Genomic DNA, 22553 nt, shown 5'->3' on the forward strand with positions numbered 1-22553 from the left:
CGTGGTTGTGTCAGTCATTCAGTCATGCCTGATTCTTCATGACCTCATTATGGGGTTTTCTTGACAAAGATACTAGAGTGGCTTGCTATTTTTTCCAGTTGATTAAGACAAACAAATTAAATGACTTGGCCAGGGGCATACAACTAAATAGCTGAGACTGAATTTTAATTCAAGTATTCCTGACTCCAGTCTTAGCCCTCTATTCACTGAGCCACTTAACTGCCTCTGATAATGTTAGGGTCAAATGAAATAAATATAGGCATATAAAGTGTAGAACTAGAAAAGTACTGAAAATATATCTAATATAATAGTCTGCCAAGGAAATCCCAAATGGGGTAACAAAGAGCTGGGCATGACTGGAAAACTGAAGAACAAAAATCTACTCATTCTGAAGGTAAAGCAATGTATGGTTTAGCTAAAGGAATGAGAAACGGTTAAACCTGAAAAGAGAAAATGTAATGAACACTTGATAGATGTATTTAAGTATTACAGGACTGTGTCATTTAGAATATTGCCTGGATATGTTTTTCTTGGCCATAGAGAGCATAATTAATAGTAATGGAAGGAAATTTCAGAGGTGAGTTTCGGTTTGATATAATGTAAATCTTCCTAACATTCAAAATTGCCCCAAAGACAAATGAGTCGGTTTAGGAAAGAGCAGGTTCTTACACCCTAGAAGACTTCAAGCAAAGACAAGAGAGCCACTTTTAGATTTTATAGAAATATTCCTTTTCAGGTATTAGCTTGGGAAGATCCAACTCTCAAGCTCCTTTGACCTTTGAGGCTGTGATTCTTTGAAAAGCTTTCTACTGATTCTAGTCATCAGAAAATGAAATGGACTCTATCTGTAGGCAGGAACTTTCTTATGAGAGGTGCTCACAGAAATGCTAAATGACCACAAGACCATGGATTTAGAAGGAAGTGTAAAAGGTCATTTATAGACATATAAAATATTCTTATTTTGCAAATGAGGAGATACAGTCTCAAAGAAGTTAGATGAGAGAGATTGACAGGTAAACTACAGATGTGGTTTTGCCAAAGTTTCGGTTGGCACTGAATCCAGACTTTTTTGACTCTAAATTCAGTACTCTAAAACTACTGAAACTGAAACTATAACAAGCTGCCTTTCTACAATGAGCAGGTATCATATCATAGAATCATAAACCTGTAGAAGTCATTGGGGATTGCCCAGATATAAAATTACAGAATCACAGATTTTGAGTCCAAAGGAACCATAGAGTTCATTTTGACCAAATCCCTTCAGGTGAGGAAAATAAGGCACAAAGATGTTAAATGGTTTGTGTAAGGGCACCACAGGAACAAGTAGAAGAGATTGGATTAACAACCTAGGTCATTTCACTGCAAGCAAAATGCCAAAGTATTTAATTTGGATTACTACTAGAAAAAGCAGATTCTTGATCAGTTCCAAATACCCTGCCCCCCTACATTTAAAGTAATGGAATTAAGATATCAGTTACAAAGTTGATTCTGATTTAACGTAAGAATATAAGGCAAACTACATAATTCAGCATTTAAAACTTTACTTAATATGGTCACCAAGTATAATCATTTTGTAATCTAAAACTTTTAATCCATGAAGAGTAAAACATAAATATTCCCCTATGGCCAAAGATTTAGCAGGAAATGCTTACTTTCTTATCCTTATAGTATGGATCCAGGTCTTCCAAGGGCTCTGACACCATTTCTGAAGGAACATCTCCATAAATAAATGCCAGCTGTTCACCTGCTTCCAAGTCACTACTTGGCTCCAGTTCTTCTTCCTCCTCATCTTTCTTTCTGTCAGCTCTGTATTCTTTGGTAAGAGACTTTCTGGTGAAATAAGTGAGGTTGTTGGGACTTGCCATTTTTGTTTGGTAAAATTTTAATTTTCTCTCAGTTCTTTTATGAGATTCCTATATTAAGGGGAAAAAACACAGAGAAACTTAAGATATAAAGGGGAAATATACCTAAGGTTAAAATAATATTAGTAGTGATTCAACAATATTTTTAGATTCCAATATTTAATCAAGTTTAGCAATTAAAAGGAAGGTGAATGTTCTACCCAGGGCAATTAAAAGGTGGAAGTAAACAGTATGTTAAGAATATACACATTCCAGTGGCTTATCTCAGGAGCTCCATTTCAATCTGATCACTCCTAAACATAATTTTAGACTTTGAAGAAAACATTTTTTTTCTTATTTCAATGTGGTTTTATAAGTACTATTATGTCTTGTCTCCTAGGGTATTTTTTGGAAAACATGTCATATTTCTGAGCAAATTATAACTTTCTCAAGTTAAAGATAATGTCATGTTTTGTAAGGACTCGGTGAAAGACTTTCTATTTATCCTAGTCTGGACTAGAGAGTCTAAAAGTCTCTACATGGTCTTCTGTCACCTCAAATTTTCCCAATCCATACTATACACAGTTGTCAGAATAAACGTTTTCATATATTTTGATCATAAAAATCTTACTTGCTATCCCAGAAAAAAATAAATCCTTTCTGCATTTCTCTATTATTATTCATTTCTTGTCAATTCATGTGTATCACCCCAGCACTTAGTTCTGCAGGGCACATAGTAATGTGCTTCGACTGAATGCTTGATCTAAGCCTTAGCTCAATATTTACCACTTCTAGGAAATCAAAGCACATAATTTTCACCTAATTTCTTCTTGCCCTGAGGCAAATTTTCTATTTAATGAAATTTGTTTTGACAAAATTGCAGTAGGTTTTATTAACTATATTCATAGAAGAACCTCAATATGTCCCACATAGAACATTTATAACTAAAAACACATCCTGATGAAACCACCATGATGTACCCAAAAATACAGGAAGGGATTTCAAAGTCCATCTAGTCCAAACCACACCACAAAAGTGGTCAACCTTGTTTAAACCCTGTTTAAAAATCTTCAATGAGAGTGAATCTACTATCCTTTGAAAGATTTCATTCTATTTGGTGTGGCAATAACTTTTGGCAAGTCTTTCTTCCAATTCTAAATTTGCCTCTTTAGATATCAGTTTTATTTATTCCTTTAACAGGGTGAGTTCAGTGGTAGAAGCATATTAAATCAAATTATGACTGTAGAATGCAAAAACCACAGAAGGAATAACAGTTTCTAAAAAGTAACATTTATGAGCAAGTAGGTCCCCTTGTTGCTCAATATCACTTGCAGTCATGAACAGCAAAATTTCCTCAGCCTGGACACAGATGCTCCTTCCTGTTTACTATACCAGGAAGTCAGCCAGCGAATCAAATATCTTTATAACTGTGATATGCAGGTGTTTAAATACAGTATTCCTCTTGTGTTATTCCCTATTTGGAATGTGTGTGGTCTGTTCATATTAAACATGCGCTTTTCTATTGTCCTTTGGGTGACTCTCATTCTTCAGTTCTTTGAACACTGCAGTATTATACCACACATCTGTATATCATCACTGGAAGTACACTGATGCTTTTTAAGCAGGGCTATGTTTACAAAAGACACTTGGGATCATTATACAAATTTTGTAAGATTTGAAAAGAAATTTAGACCATACTGTCCCTGTTCAATTTGGGGTTAAATTCGTTATGTATTAACAGTTTTCTATGCAAGGTATGTTGTACTAATAGGCAAGTTGGATGACAATGCGTCTAGCCAAGAGGCATTCTTACTGTCCTTGATGTTACCGATCAGATATTTATTCCAGGGCTAAAATATGCCAGAATTCATATGAAATAGTAAATAAGAACAATGTCAACTGCCAAAAAATAAAGGAATCTGTAAAGCTTCATTTTCTAAAGGGAATCTGTATTCAACTGGAACTCATTGTGGACCTCATCCACAACTGCAAATCCCTTTGGCCAGCATACTACTTTTATTCCTTTTTGGGTAAAAGAAAGTTTTTGCGTCTATTTGTTTTACAAAGGGATTTCTGTCATGTCTTTCAAAAAAATCATTTGTGGTTTTTCACATATGATTGGAAGTAACATTTTGGAGTGCATTTCAGCCATTGTTATGCTATCCAATCAAATATTTAAAGAAAAAAGTAAAATAAGAGCAGAGACAGAGGGAACCTTGTATCTTCTATGCCATATAGCTTACTGTATAATTGTGATCTTCTGCTGAATATCTCATCTGAAATTCTTTTTGTTGACTTGGAATATCCTCAGTAATAAGAAGGCCTCATATGTGTTAGATACATTCAAAAGTAGACTTTGGTTTTTGTTTTATATTTCTTTATATTACAGGGCTAATTAAAGTCTTTTATATCTCTCAAATATTGGGAATCTAAAGTACAATGCATTAATTTAATATTAATACACACATCATCTTTAATATCTCTAATAATAATCACTGATCTATCTTTACTATCATCTGTCCTTTAATCCCCACTGCACTGTCATCTTCACAATTTACTACTTTTATCCTTCATAATGTCATCAGTGTGTTTATAGCTGCTCTAACACTTATCATTTCTCTCTAGTCATTTACTCCACATTTCCAATTCTCCCACAAGAGTATTTTTCCTTCCAAAATATTTATATGTTTTATATTCTTATTATATATAGTCCTAATCCTAATTAAACCACATAACATAATGTTGTATTGGTTTCTGCATTCTTTTCTAGGTTTGGCTAATTCCACAGGGCTTTTCACCATGTTATCAATTTATCAAACTTTTAAGTACCTTCTAGATGCCAGGCTTCATACAAAGAATTCAGAATTCAAGAACAAAGCAAAAACAGTCTTTGTCCTCAAAAAAAGCTTATATTCTATTAGATTGGATATCTCCCTTTTGAAATATTTTCTCTGTCCTTTCAGATTTTATATTGCTGTTATATCCCCTGCTCTCTTTTCTACCTTCAGGGTGATTTTGAAATTTTTTGATCTACTTTTTCGCCAACCAATAATTTGTAAAGGGGCCATAAACAAGGGTTCCATATAGTTTATCATAATATTATGTTCTGTTTTATCTAATTTGGAAGGTCTTTCACTGCAGTCCAAGTAAGCTTGGTTAATCAAATTTACCATAGGATATTTAAGGTAACTTTCCCCCTCCAAGTCCAAAGATATTATTTAGACTAAAGAATGTATTACCTCTGGATGGTTTCTGTTTCTTGTTAGATTCTAGTCTGGCAGACCAGAATCTTTACTAGTTTACAGAGGTTTTTAAGTAATAAGAAAAATTCCTTTCTTCTTAACCAATAAACTCATCCTATACTATAACTTGTGTCTAGGTTTATATAAGCAATATAAACTATGTAATGTAACTATAATAAGATACCATTTGCCATGTTTCAGAGCACTAATGGAAAATACATCTACATACAGCCATGCATCTTTCTTATCCTCTTTCCTAAAACAATATCCAATCTATATACAGAAATCTTAGAAATGGAATGTGAATCTATATATAGTCTATTATAGTTCAGGCACTGATAGGTTTTATTCTACTATTATTATTTCATTGAATTCTCACGACAACCTTGTAAGGTAGGTGTAATTATCTCAAATTTACAGCTAGGGAAATGAGTAAACACATTTAGTTATTTCCCCAAGGTTACACAAATGATAAGTGTTTGAGTCAAAATCTTCTTCAAGAGGTAGCACACTGGATAGAATTCTTGGACTGGATTCAGGAAGATGTGAATTCATATTTGGCCTCAGACACTTACTAGCTATGTGGCCCTGGGCAAACCATTTAACCTTCTTTGCCTCAGTTTCTTCATCTGTAAAATGAAGTGGAGAAGGAAATGGCAAACCTCTCCAGGTTCTTTGCCAAGAAAACCCCCAACGAAGTAAAGAATATCCAGTTTTTATTTTGTGACCTGATAGGACCAATTCACTAATCCAACCTAGAGCCTTCTTTGAAACTGCTTTGAAACTTCATGAATATCTTTTCAGGTCTTCTGATAGTCTCAAAACTTCTTAGCAACCTGGTCGTGGCAGAAACATGCTTGTTAGTTTTAATTTAGAGACTAATGATGTCCTTCTATTTAAGAAAAGCTCTAGCTCTTCATATTGGTGCAAAAGAATTAACTTTCTGTTTTGAACTCTCAGTAAATACCTACAAAAATAGTATATTCCTCAAGTTGATGATTTTATTTGATATAGAACCTCATCCTTCTTAAAAGCTATATAAATGCTTATTCCCTTCTATTTATCCTTTGCATAATCAGTAAGAGAACATTCTGCACTGGAACTATAATTGTATTATTATTTATTTACCTTCCTAATCACTCTACTTCCCTGCTTCCCCTCCTGCCCCCTAATCCATTGCATATAAAGTCAAGGTTGAGCATCAACTGTCTACTTTTTACTTCCTAATTGATGGGCCAAGCCAAGTAAAAGCTATCAATCAGTTTGGTTTTAAAATAGACTGCCAAACATGCTTTTTAAAAAAATTCTGAAAAGCTACCTTTCTTCTCCTTCTAACATTAATCAATACAACTGTCAAATAATATTAATAGTTTTTCTCTCAGCAACATCAAAGCCAAATGAAAAGACTAAACTTCACTAGCAATAAATAATTAAATATGCTTATTTGGAAATTTTTATATTATATCAGGGCAGAATAGTTTCTAAAGAGTTTGTATGCTGTATGATTGGGGTTGAAAGTATTACAACATATGATGAATAGAGACAAATGAAAATTCTTATCTACTTTTTTCATTTTTATCCTCTACATTTTAGGTTTTTTTCACATAGTAAGAAAGGGAATTTCTAAATCACAGGATTATATAACTATATTCAAAACGACTTTAGAAATAATTTATTTCAAATTTGAAACTGAGGGCTTGAGAATTTAAATGAATTGTCCTAAATTTGACAGTTAATGATGGGGTTGGAATTCTAACTTGGGTTCTATGATTCCAAGTTCAATGTTCTTTCCACTTTCCTACATAACCTTTAAATACATCCATATAGATATAATGTAGCACCAATAACCTGGATATATGGTAGTTTTGCTCATAATTTCCCTTGATACATGTATAATATATGTCAAGTTGCTTGACTTTTCAAGGAAGGACGAAGGTGAAAGGGAGGAAAAGAATTTGGGAAACACAATTTAAAAAATCAATGTTAAATATTTTCCAGTAACTGGAAAAAAAAGAAAATATTTTAAAAAGAAAAATGTTAAGAGACTTCTGGAGGTGAGGGGTAGAACAAAAATGATGGAGTAATCCAGAGCAGCTTTGTGCCACCATGAGAATCCTCTCTGACCAAAATTAAAATACCACCACAAAAAGAATACAGAAGTGAAAGAACCAACAAGAAACAGAGTGAAACAACTTTCAAGGAAAGAAAAACCCAAAAGGTAGGCAAAGAATATCTGGGGCACTGGGGTAAGGGAGGAACAGAGCCAGATTGAGACTCTGGCAAGGAGGGAAGAGCAAGCCAAGAGCAAGCCACACACCCCCACCCCACATTTACTGTCCCAGGTTCAGAACTTAATCCTAAGACAATATCCACACCCTGAGATCCTGCCTGGGCAAACAGTGGTACAAGCCAACCCACAGCCTTTGAAATTTCAAACCTGTAGAGAAGTCCAGAGTTCCAGGCCAGGGAAGTCTGGATTAAAGTGGGCTGATCTGTGTGGGCACAGAGCTAAGCCAGGGTTCCTAGGCTGGCCTTGGGATTAGGACATAGTACACAGTTGGGGGTAGATGATAGTACTCAGTACTAAGTACTGATATTTTCTGCCTAAAGCTCAGGGTGCAGCTCCAAGACAGGGCAATCAAGGGTTTGCATTATTGGATCAAGTACACAGTGAGACAAAAATTTGACCCTAAGTCTTGGACTAAAATTTGATCAGCCCCTGATCTGATCAAGTTCAGAGTGAGATCAAAAGCTTACACCTGAGCCTGAGGCAAGACTTTAAGCTATCTTCATCTCAAGGATCAACTAAATTAGCAGGGAGAGGGGATTCTCAGAGCTCTCTACCCTCATAACATCACATCATCCCCAAAGCCTACCTATAATTAGAAAGGAAAAATGAGCAAACAACAAAAAAGTACCTAAATTTGAAGAATTTTTATGGAGACAAAGAGCAAAATCTAGACACAGAAGGGGACAGTGAAAGCAAAGGAAACACAGGCAAAGTCCAAAAGAAAAAATACAGATTAGACACAGATTCTGGAAGAGCTCAAAAAAGTTTTCAAAACCAATTAAGAAAGGCAGAGGAAAAGTAGGAAAGAGAAATGAAAGTGATGTAAGAAGAAATGGGCCGTTTGAAAAAGGAGAAACAAAAACTGATAGAGGAAAATCATGTCTTAAAATTCAGAATTGACCATCTAGAAACTAATGATTTCATGAGAAATCAAGAAACAATAAAGCAGAATCAAAGGAATTAATAAACAGAGGAAAGCATGAAATGTCTTACTGATAAAACAACTGACCTAGAAAATAGATGTAGGAGAGACAATTTAAGAATTATTGGACTACTTGAAAGCCATGATCAAGAAAAAAAAAACTTTGGACATCACACTAAAAGAAATTATCAAAGAAAACTTTCCAGAGGTCCTCCAAAAAGAAAAGGAAATAGAAATTGAAAGACTTCTCAGATCACCTCCAGAAAGAATTCCTCAAATGACAACTTCCAGGAATATAATATCTATATTCAAGAGCCACCAAGCTAAGGAGAAAATTCTCCAAGCAGCCAGAAATAAAACATTTAAATACCCTGTAGCTACAATCAGGATCACACAGGAATTAGCAGCTTCTACATTAAATGACTGAAAAGCATGGGATATGATATTCAGGAAGGCAAATGTTTGGGTTTACAACCCAGAGTCACTTATCCAACAAAACTGAGTATATTCTTTCAGGGGGAAAATGGACATTTGATAAGATAGAAGACTTCCAAGCATTCCTAATGAATAAGCCAGACCTAAACAAAAAATCTGAAGTCCAAAAATGAGACAAAAGAAGCCCAAAAAGGTAAAGAAGAAAGAGAAAATTTAAGGGAAACATTAAGGTAAAAATTTTCATATGTCTACATGGATAGAAGTTGATACCTGAAATTCTCACAAATTACTCTTAGTAGTAGAGTAGAAGGAATTTACTAAGAAGGAGAATGGGAAAGTAAGCTGATTATGATATGGTGTATATAATGTGTATATAAGTGTGATGATATGAAATGATATGTATATATGATATATATGCATACAAATGATATGAAAAAATATCAAGGGTGAAAGAGAAGGTTGCACTGAGAGAAAAGAGAAGGGAGAGATAGAATGGGGTAAATGATATAAAGGGGCGTGAAAAATAATTACAGAGAGGGGAAGATAAGGATGGTGACAGATAATGCTTAAACTTTACTGTCATTGTAACTGGTTCAGAGAGGGAAAAAGAAGGATACTCAGTGGGATATAGAATTCTTACCCCACAGAGAAGTAGAAAAGGAATAAGACAAGGGAAAGTGAAGATAATTGTTAGGAGGGGGAAGTGGGGAGGGTGACAAAAAGCAAAAGATAGGTAATGAGGAATAGAGTAAAAGGGAATAGAGCAGGATCTAAAGGGGATAATATGATAGAGGGCAATACACAGTTAGTAATCATAACTCCGAATGTGAATGGGATGAACTCCCCCATAAAACAGAGGTGGATAATAGAGTGGAATAAAAACCAGAATCCTATTATATGTTGTTTACAAGAAACATATTTGAGTCAAGGTCACACGCAGATTCAAGGTAAAATGCTAGAGCAGAATTTATCATGCCATCATCTAAAAAAAGCAGGGTAAAAAAAAGCAGGCTTAGCAATCATGATACCAGATGAAGCCAAAGCAGAAAATGATCTGATAAAAAGAGATAAGGAGGGAATTACTTTTTCCTAAAGGGTACTATAAACAATGAAGAAATATCATTACTAAAATTAATGCAGCAAATGGTATAGTATCTAGATTTCTGAAGGAAAAATTAAAGAAACTTAAGGAGGAAACAGAGAGTAAGACCATACAAGTGAATGGTTTCAACCTTTCTCATTCAACACTGATAAACTGAACCAAAAAAGAAATAAGAAAATAGTAAGGGAAGTGAATGGAATGTTAGAAAAATTAGAATTAATAGATATATGGAGAAAATTGAACAGGGAAAAAAAAGAATATACCTTCTTCTCAGCAGTACATGGTACACATACAAAGATCAACCATTTACAAGGGAATATAAACATTGCAAATAAATGCAGAAAAACAGAAATAAAGGCAAATTTTTCAGATGATAATAAGATAAAAATTATACTTAATAAGGGTCAATGGAAAGGCAAATTAAATATTAAATAAAACTAAATAATCTAATTCTTCAAAACTGGTGGGTCAAAACAGAAATCATAGAAACCATTATGGACTTCATTAAAGAGAATGACAATGAGAACACAATATATCAAAATCTATGGAATACAGCTAAAGCAGTACTCAGGGGAAAATGTATATCTCTGAGTGCCTATATCAACAAAATTTCGGGAGAAGATCAATGAATTGGGCTTGCAACTTAAAAAATTAGAAAAGGAACAAATTAAAAACCCCCAGATAAAAACTTAATTGGAAATTCTAAAAATTAAAGGAGAAATTACTAAAATCAAAAGTAAGAGAACTATTGAACTAATAAATAGAGTGCAAGCTGGTACTTTGAAAAAAACATAAAGAAAATAAAGTACTGGTTAATCTGATAAAAAAGAAAAAAAGATAAATTAATAGTGTCAGAGATGAAAAGGGAGATTTCACCTCTAATGAACAGGAAATTAAGGTAATTATTAAGAACTATTTTGTCCAATTATATGGCAATAAATATAACAATCTAGGTAACATAGGTGAATATTTACAAAAATATAAACTGCCTAAACTAACAAAAGAGGAAATAGAATACTTAAATAATTCCATCTCAGAAAAAGAAATTGAACAAGCCATCAAGTAACTCCCTAAGAAAAAATCCCCATGGCCAGATGGATTCACAAGTGAATTCTATCAAATATTTAAAGAACTAATCCCAATATTATACAAATTACTTGACAAAATATTAAAGAAGGAATCATATTAAATCCTTTTCATGACACAAATATGATACTGATTCCAAATCCAGGCAGACCAAAAACTGAGAAAGAAAACTATAGACCAATCTCTTTAATAAATATAGATGCAAAAAAATTAATTAAAATAATAGTAAGGTGACTACCATAAGTGATCACAAGGATTATTCACTATGAGCAGGTGGGACTTATACAAGGAATACAAGGATGGTTTAATGTTAGGAAAACCACATAATTAACCATATCAATAATGAAACCAACAGAAATCACATGATTATCTCAATAGATGCAGAAAAAGCCTTTGACAAAATATAACACCTATTCCTATTGAAAACACCAAGACACACCCAGGAATTATATGAATACCACCAAAAAATGTTTTACAGAAAATTAAAACTGACCTAAGTAATTGGAAAAACATTAATTGCTCATGTGTAAGATCAGCTAATATAATAAAAATGACAATTCCATACCCAAATTAATCTACTTATTCAGTGCCATATTTATCAAACTACCAAAAGAATTTTTTATAGAATTAGAAAAAATTATAAAAAAGTTCATGTGGAAGAACAAAAGATCAAGAATATCAAGGGAAAAATGGGGAAAAATGAGAAGGATGGGGGCCTAGTAGTATGAGATCTTAAACTATAATATAAAGTAGTGGACATCAAAATAATATGGTATTGGCTAAGAGACAGAAGAACAGATCAATGGAATAGACTAGGGGTAAATGATCTCAGCAAGTTGTTCGAAAACACAAAAATCACAGCTTTTGGAACAAGAACTCACTGCCTGACAAAAACTGCTGGAAAAAAATAGAAAACAGTATGGGGAAAATTAGGTTTAGTTCAACTTTTTACATCTATACAAAGATAAATTAAAAATGGGTAAATGACTTAAATATAAAGAGTGAGATCATAAATAATTGGGTGAACATACAATAGTATACCTGTCATATCTGTGGGAAATGAAGAAATTTAAGACCATGCAATAGATAGAGAATATTACAAAACGTAAAATGAATAATTTTGATAACATTAGATTAAAAAGGATTTGTACAAACAAAACCAATCTAACCATTATTAGAAGGAAGGCAACAAACTGGGAAAAAATTTACTCCAAAGAGGGAGAAACTGCTGGCTTTGGGTGGCTGGACACATGTTGAGGCATGCAAAAAATGATCTCAGACACTGGGAAAAGGAGGAACTAAGCAGATTCCCAAGTGCCAGCTCTGCAGGATTGTTAATACTACACTAACACTATTGCAGACAAACTCCTTACACCATATATCAAGATAAAGTAAATATTGATACAAGATTTTGAAATAAAGGGGAATGCCATAAGCAAATTAGGGGAAATCATAATAGTATATGTGTCAGAACTATGGAGAAGGAAAGAATTGATGAACAAAAAAAGACACAGAAAATATTATAAGATGTAAAAAAAGATAACTTTGACTACATTAAATTAAAAAAGGTCTGCAAGAACAAAACCAATGCAACCAGGATTAGAAGGGAAACAACAAACTGGGGGGAAAATTAAAACAAGTGTCTGTGACAAAAGCCTCATTTAAGAATACATGTTATTCCCCATTTGAAAAATGATCAAAGAATATGAACAGGCACAGTTAGTTCTCAGAAGAAAAAATTAAAATTATCATTAATCATATAAAAAACTGCTTCAAATAGGTATTATAGAATTGCAAATTAAAACAACACTGAGATACCACTTCACACCAATCAGATTGGCTAATATGACCAAAAAAAATGATACTATTGAAGAGGTTGTGGGAAAATTGGGACACTAAGGAACTGTTGATAGAACTTCAACAGATATAGCTATTTTGGAGAGCAATTTGTAACAATTTTCAAAGGACTTTAATATCATGCATGTTCTTTGACCCAGCAATAGTACTACTAGATCTGTATTCCAAAAGAGATTAAAGGGTTGGCAGGAGAGATTCGTCATCTCTCCAGTGTTGAGAAAAAACGATTCAGAACCTGACACAGCCACACATTAAACATCAGGAACTAGTTTTTAATTAACAATATAATAAAATAAAATTTATTAATGTCATAATCAGGTGTCTCTTATAGCAAAGAGGTAACTAAAAGTTCTGAAAGATCATTCAAGTATAGAATTATCAATCAATAAACACTTATTAAATACTTGCTCTTTGGCATACATTAGATTTGGCATGTTATATCAACTTGGAAATGATAAGAATACATCTGTAAATCATTATTTTCCTTGAGCTCACTATAGCATCTGACACTATTAATTATCTCTTCCTGGATTATCTTTCTTTTCAGTGTTTCATGACATTGCCCTCTTAGTTCTCCTATTTGTATGTCATTCTTTCTCATTCTTTTTTTCTTCACCATTTATATCCTGCTTTCTAAGGGGAGGTGTACCCCAAAACATTGAATTTGGCTTCTTTTCTTCTCTCTCTACATGCCATTCTTTTGATAACAGTATCAGCTCCCATGGATTTCAATATTCTTCCTCAAACACAAACACATCACATATTTAATATCCACTCATCCATACATATATATGGTATATATATATATATGAAATACATATAAAATATAAACACACATAGAAGTGATATGTACATGTGTATATGTATTTACACACACACAATACCAATATCTATCCATCAATCAATGGCTTACTTTATATTTCCTACCAGGCAGTGTATCATGTTTGTTTTCCAAACTTACTCTCTTCTGAATGTTCTCATTTCTGTCAAAGACAATAGCATTTTTTCAGTCATGCAAAATTACAATCTAAGATTTATCCAAGACTCCTCTTTCCACCTCACTTCATAAATCTCATCAATTTTTCAAATCTTGTCAATTCAACTGTTGCTGCTTCTCATATAAGACATTCCATTTCTCAGCTCAGGACAGGCTGACTGCCACCATGCTATTGCATCCCCTGAATTTATTCTCTACCCTTGTCTACTTTGAAGAATTTATAATTTCTTTCAAAACTCAGCTTAAATAACACCAGATATTACAGATAGCTTGAACTAATGTTACCTCAATTTTTATATAATTTCATCAATATTCTATATATTTTTACATGAATGTTTACATGAATCCCTGGATAGAATGTAAATTCCTTGAGGAAAGGGCTATTTTTCTTGTGTCTTTACATTCTTAGCATCTAGCATTGTTTGGACATATATGAGGCATTTAGCTATTGCTGGTTGTAGCATTTCATAGAGAAAGGGTTTTTTAAATATTTTTTTTCAAATTAAATGTCAATATAATTTCTTTTTTTAATTTTTTAAAATTAAATTAATTTTTTTTGTTATAATACTCACTTTATTCCCTCCCCTCCACCCACCCCCTTCCTGCAGCCGATGCACAATTTCATTGGGTATTACTTGTGTCCATGATCAGAACCCATTTCAATGATGTTGTTTGCATTAGGATATTCCATTTAGAGTCTACATCCCCAACCATATCTCTTCGACCCAGGTATTCAAGCAGTTGTTTTCCTTTGTTTTTTTACTCCCACAGTGTTTTGTCTGAATATGATACTGGTTTTTCTCATAGATTCCTCTAAGTTGTTCAGGAACACTGCATTGCCACTAATGGAGAAGTCCATTACCTTCGATTGTACCACAGTGTATCAGTCTCTGTGTACAATGTTCTCCTGGTTCTGCTCCTTTCACTCTGCATCACTTCCTGGAGGTTGTTCCAGACTCCATGGAATTCCTCCAGAGACTTTATTATTCCTTTTAACACAATAGTATTCCATCACCAATATATATCACACTTTGTTCAGCCATTCCCCAATTGAAGGGCATTCTCTCATTTTCCAATTTTTTGCCACCACAAAGAGCGCAACTATGAATATTCTTATACAAGTCTTTTTCCTTATTATCTCTTTGGGGTACAAACCCAGCAGTGCTATGGCTGGATCAAAGGGCAGACAGTCTTTTATCACCCTTTAGGCATAGTTCCAAATTGCCCTCCAGAATGGTTGGATTAGTTCACAGCTTCACCAACAATGCATTAATGTCCCAACTTTTCCACATCCCCTCCAACATTCATTACTTTCCTTTGCTGTCATGTTAGCCAATAATATAATTTCTTAAAATTTATTTTCTGATATTCTGCAATTCATGTTCTTTCACTCTGTCCTAAAAGGCAATATTATATAGGTTGTACATATATTATCACATAATACATATTTCTATACTCATCATGTTGTGAAAGAAGACACATATTGCTTACACTAGATAAAAATTCATTGAGGAAATAACGAATACTATGTTTTAGTTTGCATTTGGACTCCATTTGTTCAATCTATGATGGTGCATATCCTTTTATTGCTATAAGTCTCTTGGAGTTGTTCTGGATTCTTTCCTTATTGATAATAGTTAAGTCATTCACAGTTGATCATCATACATTACTATTGTTATTGTGTACATTCTCCTGGTTCTGCTCACTCCTTTCACATCACTTCATATAAATCTTTGCAGGTCTTTTGATGATCGTCTTGTTTATCATTTTTTTACAGCATAGTAGTATTACATTACAATCATACACAACTTGTTCATCCATTCTCAATTGATGGACATCCTTTCAGTTTCCAGTTTTTTGCTACCACAAAAAGAGCTGCTATGAATACGTCTGAACAGCTAAGTTATATCCCCTATCTTTAATCTCTTTGGGATAGAATCCTAGTAGTAGTATTGCTGGGTCACAGGATACACCAGTATTTTTTGGCCTTTGGAGCATGGTTTCAGATCGCTCTCCAGAATGTTTTCATACCTCTACCAGCAGTGTACCAGTGTCTCTATATTTCCACATCCCCTCCAGGATTTATTATTTCCTTTTTTGTCATATTATCCAGAATGAGGGATTTGAGGTGGTACCATGGAGGTGTTTTAATTTATATTTCTCAAACCAAAAGTGATTTGGAGTCAGATGTGGAAATTAAAAGCTAAGAATTCAAAGCCGTTCACTCAAAATATAAAAAGATAAGAGAGATAATGATACTTGCAATATTAGATATACACACAAAGAATCACAATACTGTACCCCTCAAATAGGTAATACAGAGATTTAACTAAACATCTCTGTTCACTGACAGTATAAAATGAGTGCAGAGTTCTATTGGGTAGTAAGAAAGACTAAAAGTGAATGTATAAGATTGTCAAATACTATTCATGAAGCTTAAATTCTAAGAAGAAATAAGGTTCTTAGAGTAATAAACTTAACTTGTGATTGTGTATGTAAACACATGCTATAAAACAATCATTTTCATTAAAATTGCATTGCATGCCAATGAGAGATTTGAGAAAAAGTTGAGCTGAGAAAGGAAGAGAATAATGAATGTTCTTTAGGCTTCTTTCAAAACAACTGTCACCCAGCCACTGACCACAAAAACTTTCAGGCTCCAAAGCTTGGAATTTCCTTCTCGTTTCCCTTCCCACATCTCTGATTCAGCCTTTGATTCCTTCTTACTCACTTCATCTATCCTCACTGCATCTCTGGGTCACTCTAGGGCATATCTAATGTTGAGGAGAGGCAGAGATGACAAGTTGACAAACCTTGTAGTGCCTCTCTAAGATCAACATTGCAATGATCTCACCCTAATACCTGCTTTTTCAAACCCCATTAAAAAAATTCTGACAATTGTCCAGGTTTGATGATGCACCATGGTACCATAGAAAAAATTAACTCTAGTGGTCAAGGGATTGGTCTGAATTGGAATAACATTCTAGCTCCAACTACATGAGCCTAAAAAAAAGATTTCCTCTTCTATCCCAAAGAGCCTTCCCTTAATGCAAATAATTTATAAAAGAAAAAACCAACAACAAACTAATCATCAAACAAAGTGATTTAGTAAAGCACTTTGGCATATGAAATAGAGATGTACGTTCATATTTCTTCTTTCTTGCCAAGTTTGGTCATCTTAGTTTCCTAACCAATTAATTTCTAATCCAATTCTATAGAGGTAGAAAGGAGGTTAGATAAAGAAGTCAATATCATTGAAGGGGATATAAACATTGATGAAATCACAGATCTATTAAATTGTGGAAAAGAAAAAAAATCTAGAACTAGAAAGAAACTCCAATCTAATTTTCTTGTTTCACAAAGGAGAGAACTGCACCTGAAAAATGAAGTGACTGCTAAAGGCATAAAGCAACTTGGTGGCAGAACCAGTCTCCTGGCTTCTATCCCAATGCTCTACCCTATTGTAAATCCTGACAATATTAAAGGTAAAGAATTAATATTACCTCTTTTCGTGTTTCTGAGTTCAAATGTGGCTGCAAATACTTGTTAGCTCTGTGACCCTGGGTAAGTCACTTAACCATGTTTTCCCCAGTTCCTTATCTATAAAATGAATGAAGGAAGGGGCAAACTATTCTAGTATCAAGTATCAAATTATTTGTTTTTTTTAAAGTATAATAATGCATGATAATGTTTTGATATTTATCAAAAGTCATGGAATATTTAGTCTAGTACATAAACTAAATTTTTCTTAACAAGAATAGCTATTTACGAACAGAAAGGGTTGCTTCAGGATGTAATGGGTCACCTGGCAATAGGTATCTTCAAGCAAAGGCTGAGTGGTCACTTATAAAAGTTGTTTTAGTAAATATTCATTTGAGGGTGTGTACTAGACTAGAACACCACTAAGGTCCATGTAGATGGCCACCAAGGTCCATTCTAATTAAAATTTGTGTGATCTGTGGCAAAGCATGGCAACTATTTAGATAAGTGAGGTTAGAGAGAATACATAAAATATTTAGACATGAGGTATGATGTATCAAACGATTGGTTATTTTTTAAGTATAGTAACCTATGAAAATGTTTTGATATTTGTCAAATACCATGAAATAATCACAATTGGAATAATATTGTTTATCTAAGTACTAAATATTTTACATTTTGTTTCACTATTTAATAGAAAAATATGAACTGATTTTTTTGGAAAAATATTATTTGTTTTCATAATAGCTTATGTTTCTGCACTAAAGGCAGACAATTGCTTATTTAAGTTAAAATAATAAAATTTCCCAAGCAATGTTTACATTTTTCTTGGATCCTATCTTTTTTTTTTTTGCTTTTGTGAATGACCTTCCCAAGGAGGTTATATTTTACAATGTACACTTGTAAAAAACATTTTTTTTAAAAATTCTCGAATTATATCCCATCACAAAACATCTGACTGAGGTGCCTACAGAAAAGATCAGTCTTTTTCACTTAGTTCACTATATGAGGAAAACTGAATAAGATTATTTTTAATTAATTCTTTTAGCTTGTAGGTACATTGAAGAAAGAATCCATTCCAAAGCCAGACAAGTTTCTGATAATTGAAAGTGATAGGTCAAGAAGGAAAAGGAGAGCTCACCATGCAAAAAGAGGCACTAAATAAATATCATCATACAATAGTAGTAGCTTGTTTTAATCTTTGAATACAAAAGCCTGATGCTTTGAATAAGAACTTACAAAATTACATACAGAAAGATTCCACCTTAACTTTAAAGATGTCAATAGTTTATAGTCCCCCTGCCTGGAATTCTTTCCTTCCTCACTTCCTGAGAGACTCAGCTCAAATTCCACCTTTGTAGAAGACCTTTTCAAGCCCTTCTAAGATGCCACAGCTTTCCCTTCTCAAATCACCTTCAATCAACTCAGTATATACCTTTTATGTACCTTGTGTGTATCTAGTTATTTTCATGTCTTCTCTCCCATGAGACTTTGAGCACAAGGATTTCTTTGTCTTTCTAGGCATGTAGGTGGTATAGTGGATAAAACAGAAGAGCTGAATTCAAATCCATCCTGATAATTATGAACTAGGACCCCGAGCATGTCAAGTTCTGCCTCAGTTTGCTCAACTGTAAAGTAGTATTCATCATAGCATCTCTCTCCCAGTTATTGTGAAGCTCAAATGAAATATTTGCAAAGCCCACTTTTCCTGGTGCCTGGCACAAAGTAGGCTATTAATAAATGATTGTTCCCTGGCCCTCAGCAGAATGCCTGAGGCAACATAGGAAGTGCATAGGAGATGCTATTGACTGAATGAATTGAAATGACTACATATTTATTATTTCATTAAGAAGGCAGAACCGAACCTATCTGCTGAAAAGACCTAGATTTAGATATATACACATAGGTTATAAGAGGATCATTGAACCAGTTAATTCTATTATTAGAGGTCCTAATGATTGTATGAATGAGAGACATACACACAGACTGTAGCTCTGATGAGTCAGTAGTCTTGGCTTGGGCATTGTACCCTCAGAAACTATTATCAGGGAGATTCCTTTGCTTCCTCTTGCCCTCAAGCCTCCCAACCCCAAACATGTGACCTTGAGGATTACCCTCCTTTGATTGCCCATTGAATTGAGCTGTCATTTGTCCTCCCAATCACCAGAACCACCCCCCACCCTCCACAAACTCTCCCCCAACCCCTTGCTCCAGAGTCACACCCTCACTGTTGTCAAGAGTATAAAATCCTGAGAATTGATGTCCTCTCGGGGATAGTTTTTCCACCCATGCTGTCCTCCCAAGGAGCAGCTTTCCAAACAGGCTGTTCCACCTAGAAGGAAGGCTTCCACCTATGCTGCCCTCCTGGCTAGATTCAACATCACTTTCCAAATTAATAAATTTCTCTGTTTTATTTTTGAGCTAAGTTTCAGAGTCTTCCATTTTTGCAAAAGGGATCCTTCCTGAACCCCAGTGGTTCACTTCTGTACTGCACTACAGCCTAACTTTATAAAGACAATTGACTCAAGAACAATAATAATAATAGTTAATATTCTCATAGCACCTACTATGTTCCAGGCATTGTGCCAAGTAGGATTATTCTTATGGGACATGTCCCAAATAATGTCTTCATTTTTTAATGTAGTTAATTTAATTCATTCTGATAGTTGATTCTAACTTTATCCAATGTTTACTAATTTTTAAAAATGAGTACTCAAGAATTAGGGGCTTCTAACACCCAAGACTCTGGCCTCTCTCCTTCTTCTAAACTATATTTTCTCACATACTTCTCCCCATTCTACATTTTCCTACATAAATTAACTCAAAATTAGCGCAAAAGAGGACATATTGAAAATTAGAGAAAATATAATTTAAAAAAAGATCTATGGGTTAAGTGGAAGTTTCCTTCCTAAAAAGAGGAAGGAAATTAAATTATTAATATAAACAATAAAAGTGAAATCAGTGATTTGATGATACTTCAAAAGAAATAAAGGATTATCAAAAGATTTTGAAAGTTAGGGATAGACTGAATTAGTGTTTTCATTGGTTGGCAACTCTCAGATGAGGGAGTTCCTTCAACCAATGCAAGCCAATATTTTTTCTGAAACTAATCACTGAGAGGTTAAGTGACTTGCCCAACATCACCTAGTCTCTGTTTCAGAGGTAGGCCTTGAACATAGGTCTTCCTGACTTGTCACAGCCTTTCCTTTATCCACTATACCACGAATCCCTCCATAAGAAATAATAAATACATAAATGAAAGAGAGCCCAAAACAAGATCATTACCAATCCAGCTTCAGAAAAGGAAATTCAACTGACTATACTGAACTACTAACTGAGGGGGAAATAACCTTGTCCAGATCAAAATAACAAGTAATGCCTACGCTACAAAAATATTCTCAAAAATTGAGTAATAATACTTTATCAAACCTTTAAGGATTATACTCTCATTACTTATATTAGGAAAATGTGGGAAGCAAAGAAACCAAACTATAAAACATTGTTGATTTTATAATTTTAAATAAAATCTTTGCAAAAATGCATAGTAATTTATGAGAAAATCATATATTATGACCCAAACTGATTCATCCACAGGATTCAAGGGATTGCTCAACATTAGGGACTGTGACAAGGAAATCACTTTAAAGGACTGATATATATTAATTTAAGGTCGCCAAGGAATTCAGCTATGTAATTCCTAAATGAAAACTCAAGTCAGCAGTCAACCTTTTATGGAGTTTAATTACAAACAGGAGGAAGAAAGGTATTAGAGATAGAGAGAGAGGGAGAGAAGGGAATAGGGCTTAAATACCCCTTCTGTTTAGGCTGGGCCAAAAGGCCCAAGCCCTTAGATAGCTGAGGCAAAGAAAAGAGATCAGTCCCTATCACTCACGTGACCAAAATGGAGAAACAGTCTCCGGGGCCTCCACCTCCAGCTTCCTTCAGAGCAAGCTTCTCAGAGCATGACCTCTCAGAGCAAAAACCTCTCCAACCAACCCCCGTCCTCAGACCCTGCTATCTTTAAGGAAAGCATCCAAGTTCCCTCCCCTCTGTTCTCACATCTACCAATCACTGTCGATGTCTCCCCTGTGCCAATGGTGGCTCTAGCTTAACCCAGGACTGCCCAGAGGTCTGCCTGCACATGTCTGTTGAAGGTCATATTCTCAAATAATTAAATCTTGATCTATGCTGCAGACCTTCCTAAATCCTGTTAGGACTGAGTAAGGTGGAAATTGTATTTTCCAAGACCTGGTTCTGTCATTCCAAGTATCTCTATTGTATCAATTCTAAAATCAATCATGACTCAAAGAACTTCCTGTTCTATCCTTAAGCATAGGTCAAAGCCCTTTCCATTGTTCAGCAAAAGGTTTCTGTCCTAAAGTAATCTTAAGAAGGGAGGAGGAGGAACCTCCCATGCCAATGGGGTTCACATTCCAATAGACTATCAGTAAGAAATTTTTCAAATATGAAATTTCCCAATGGTGAAATTTCCAACATTTATAAGTCTAAGAAATTTTAAGGTTTACAGGACACAATTATCATAATAAGATTACATTTTTTTAATCACACAATAATACCACTATTACATCTGTATCCTAAAAAATTTAAATATTGTGGGAAAGGACCTATCTCCCCATAAATATTTACAACTGTCACCGCAAAAATGTGGGTTTCAAGACTATAAATTGCCAAAACTGTAAAGATAATTTTAGTGTCTTGATTTAAATAAAAAATAACTGGTCGCCATGGGAAAATTTCCCAAATATGAAAATACCCAAGTCAGCTGGGTTTTATGGAGATTTTAATTAATACAAATAAAGGAATTAAGGAAAGGGAGAGAGAGAGTAGAGAGTAAATAGTATGAAGGGCCTAGGCCAAATGGCCTAGGCCTGAGCCTTAAGAGAGACTAGTCAGTCTTTTAAGATTTGTCCTAAGCAAGACTCCAGTCCTTCACTGAAATCCTCAACTCTTGAACTGAGTTCAGAGACCCAGATCCTCCAACTAAGTCCAAACTTTCACTAGGTTCAGAGACCCAGCTCCTCCAAACTAACTCCAAACTCTCCCACTAAGTTCAGAGAGCTCCTTTTAAAGAGAAATTTCTCTTATGTCACCTCCCCTAAATTTTCACATCTACCAATCACAGTAGATGTTTTCCCCAAGACTGACCATTCTTAGTTCACATCTTCTTTTGTTCTCACCTTCTCTGGGTAGACTAAAACTTCACACCTCTTTGCTAAGCTTGCCTTTTGTAAGTTGCTTGACCTTTTAGTGATTAATTTAACCTTTATAGGTACTTAGTAC

General features: G+C 34.2%; 1 protein-coding gene across 1 annotated transcript in view; it reads right to left on the reverse strand.

Annotated features, from left to right (window-relative positions):
- The window catches only part of LOC100023497 (sodium channel protein type 9 subunit alpha-like), a 162581-nt gene that overhangs the window by 121898 nt on the left and 18130 nt on the right, over positions 1-22553 (reverse strand). The window contains exon 2 of the mRNA XM_056793975.1: positions 1653-1913. Coding sequence (XP_056649953.1) covers positions 1653-1865 — 213 coding nt within the window. The 5' untranslated portion in view covers positions 1866-1913. The remainder of the gene's footprint in view (positions 1-1652; positions 1914-22553) is intronic.

This window comes from Monodelphis domestica, chromosome 4 (assembly GCF_027887165.1).
Source record: "Monodelphis domestica isolate mMonDom1 chromosome 4, mMonDom1.pri, whole genome shotgun sequence".
Lineage (NCBI taxonomy): Eukaryota > Metazoa > Chordata > Mammalia > Didelphimorphia > Didelphidae > Monodelphis > Monodelphis domestica.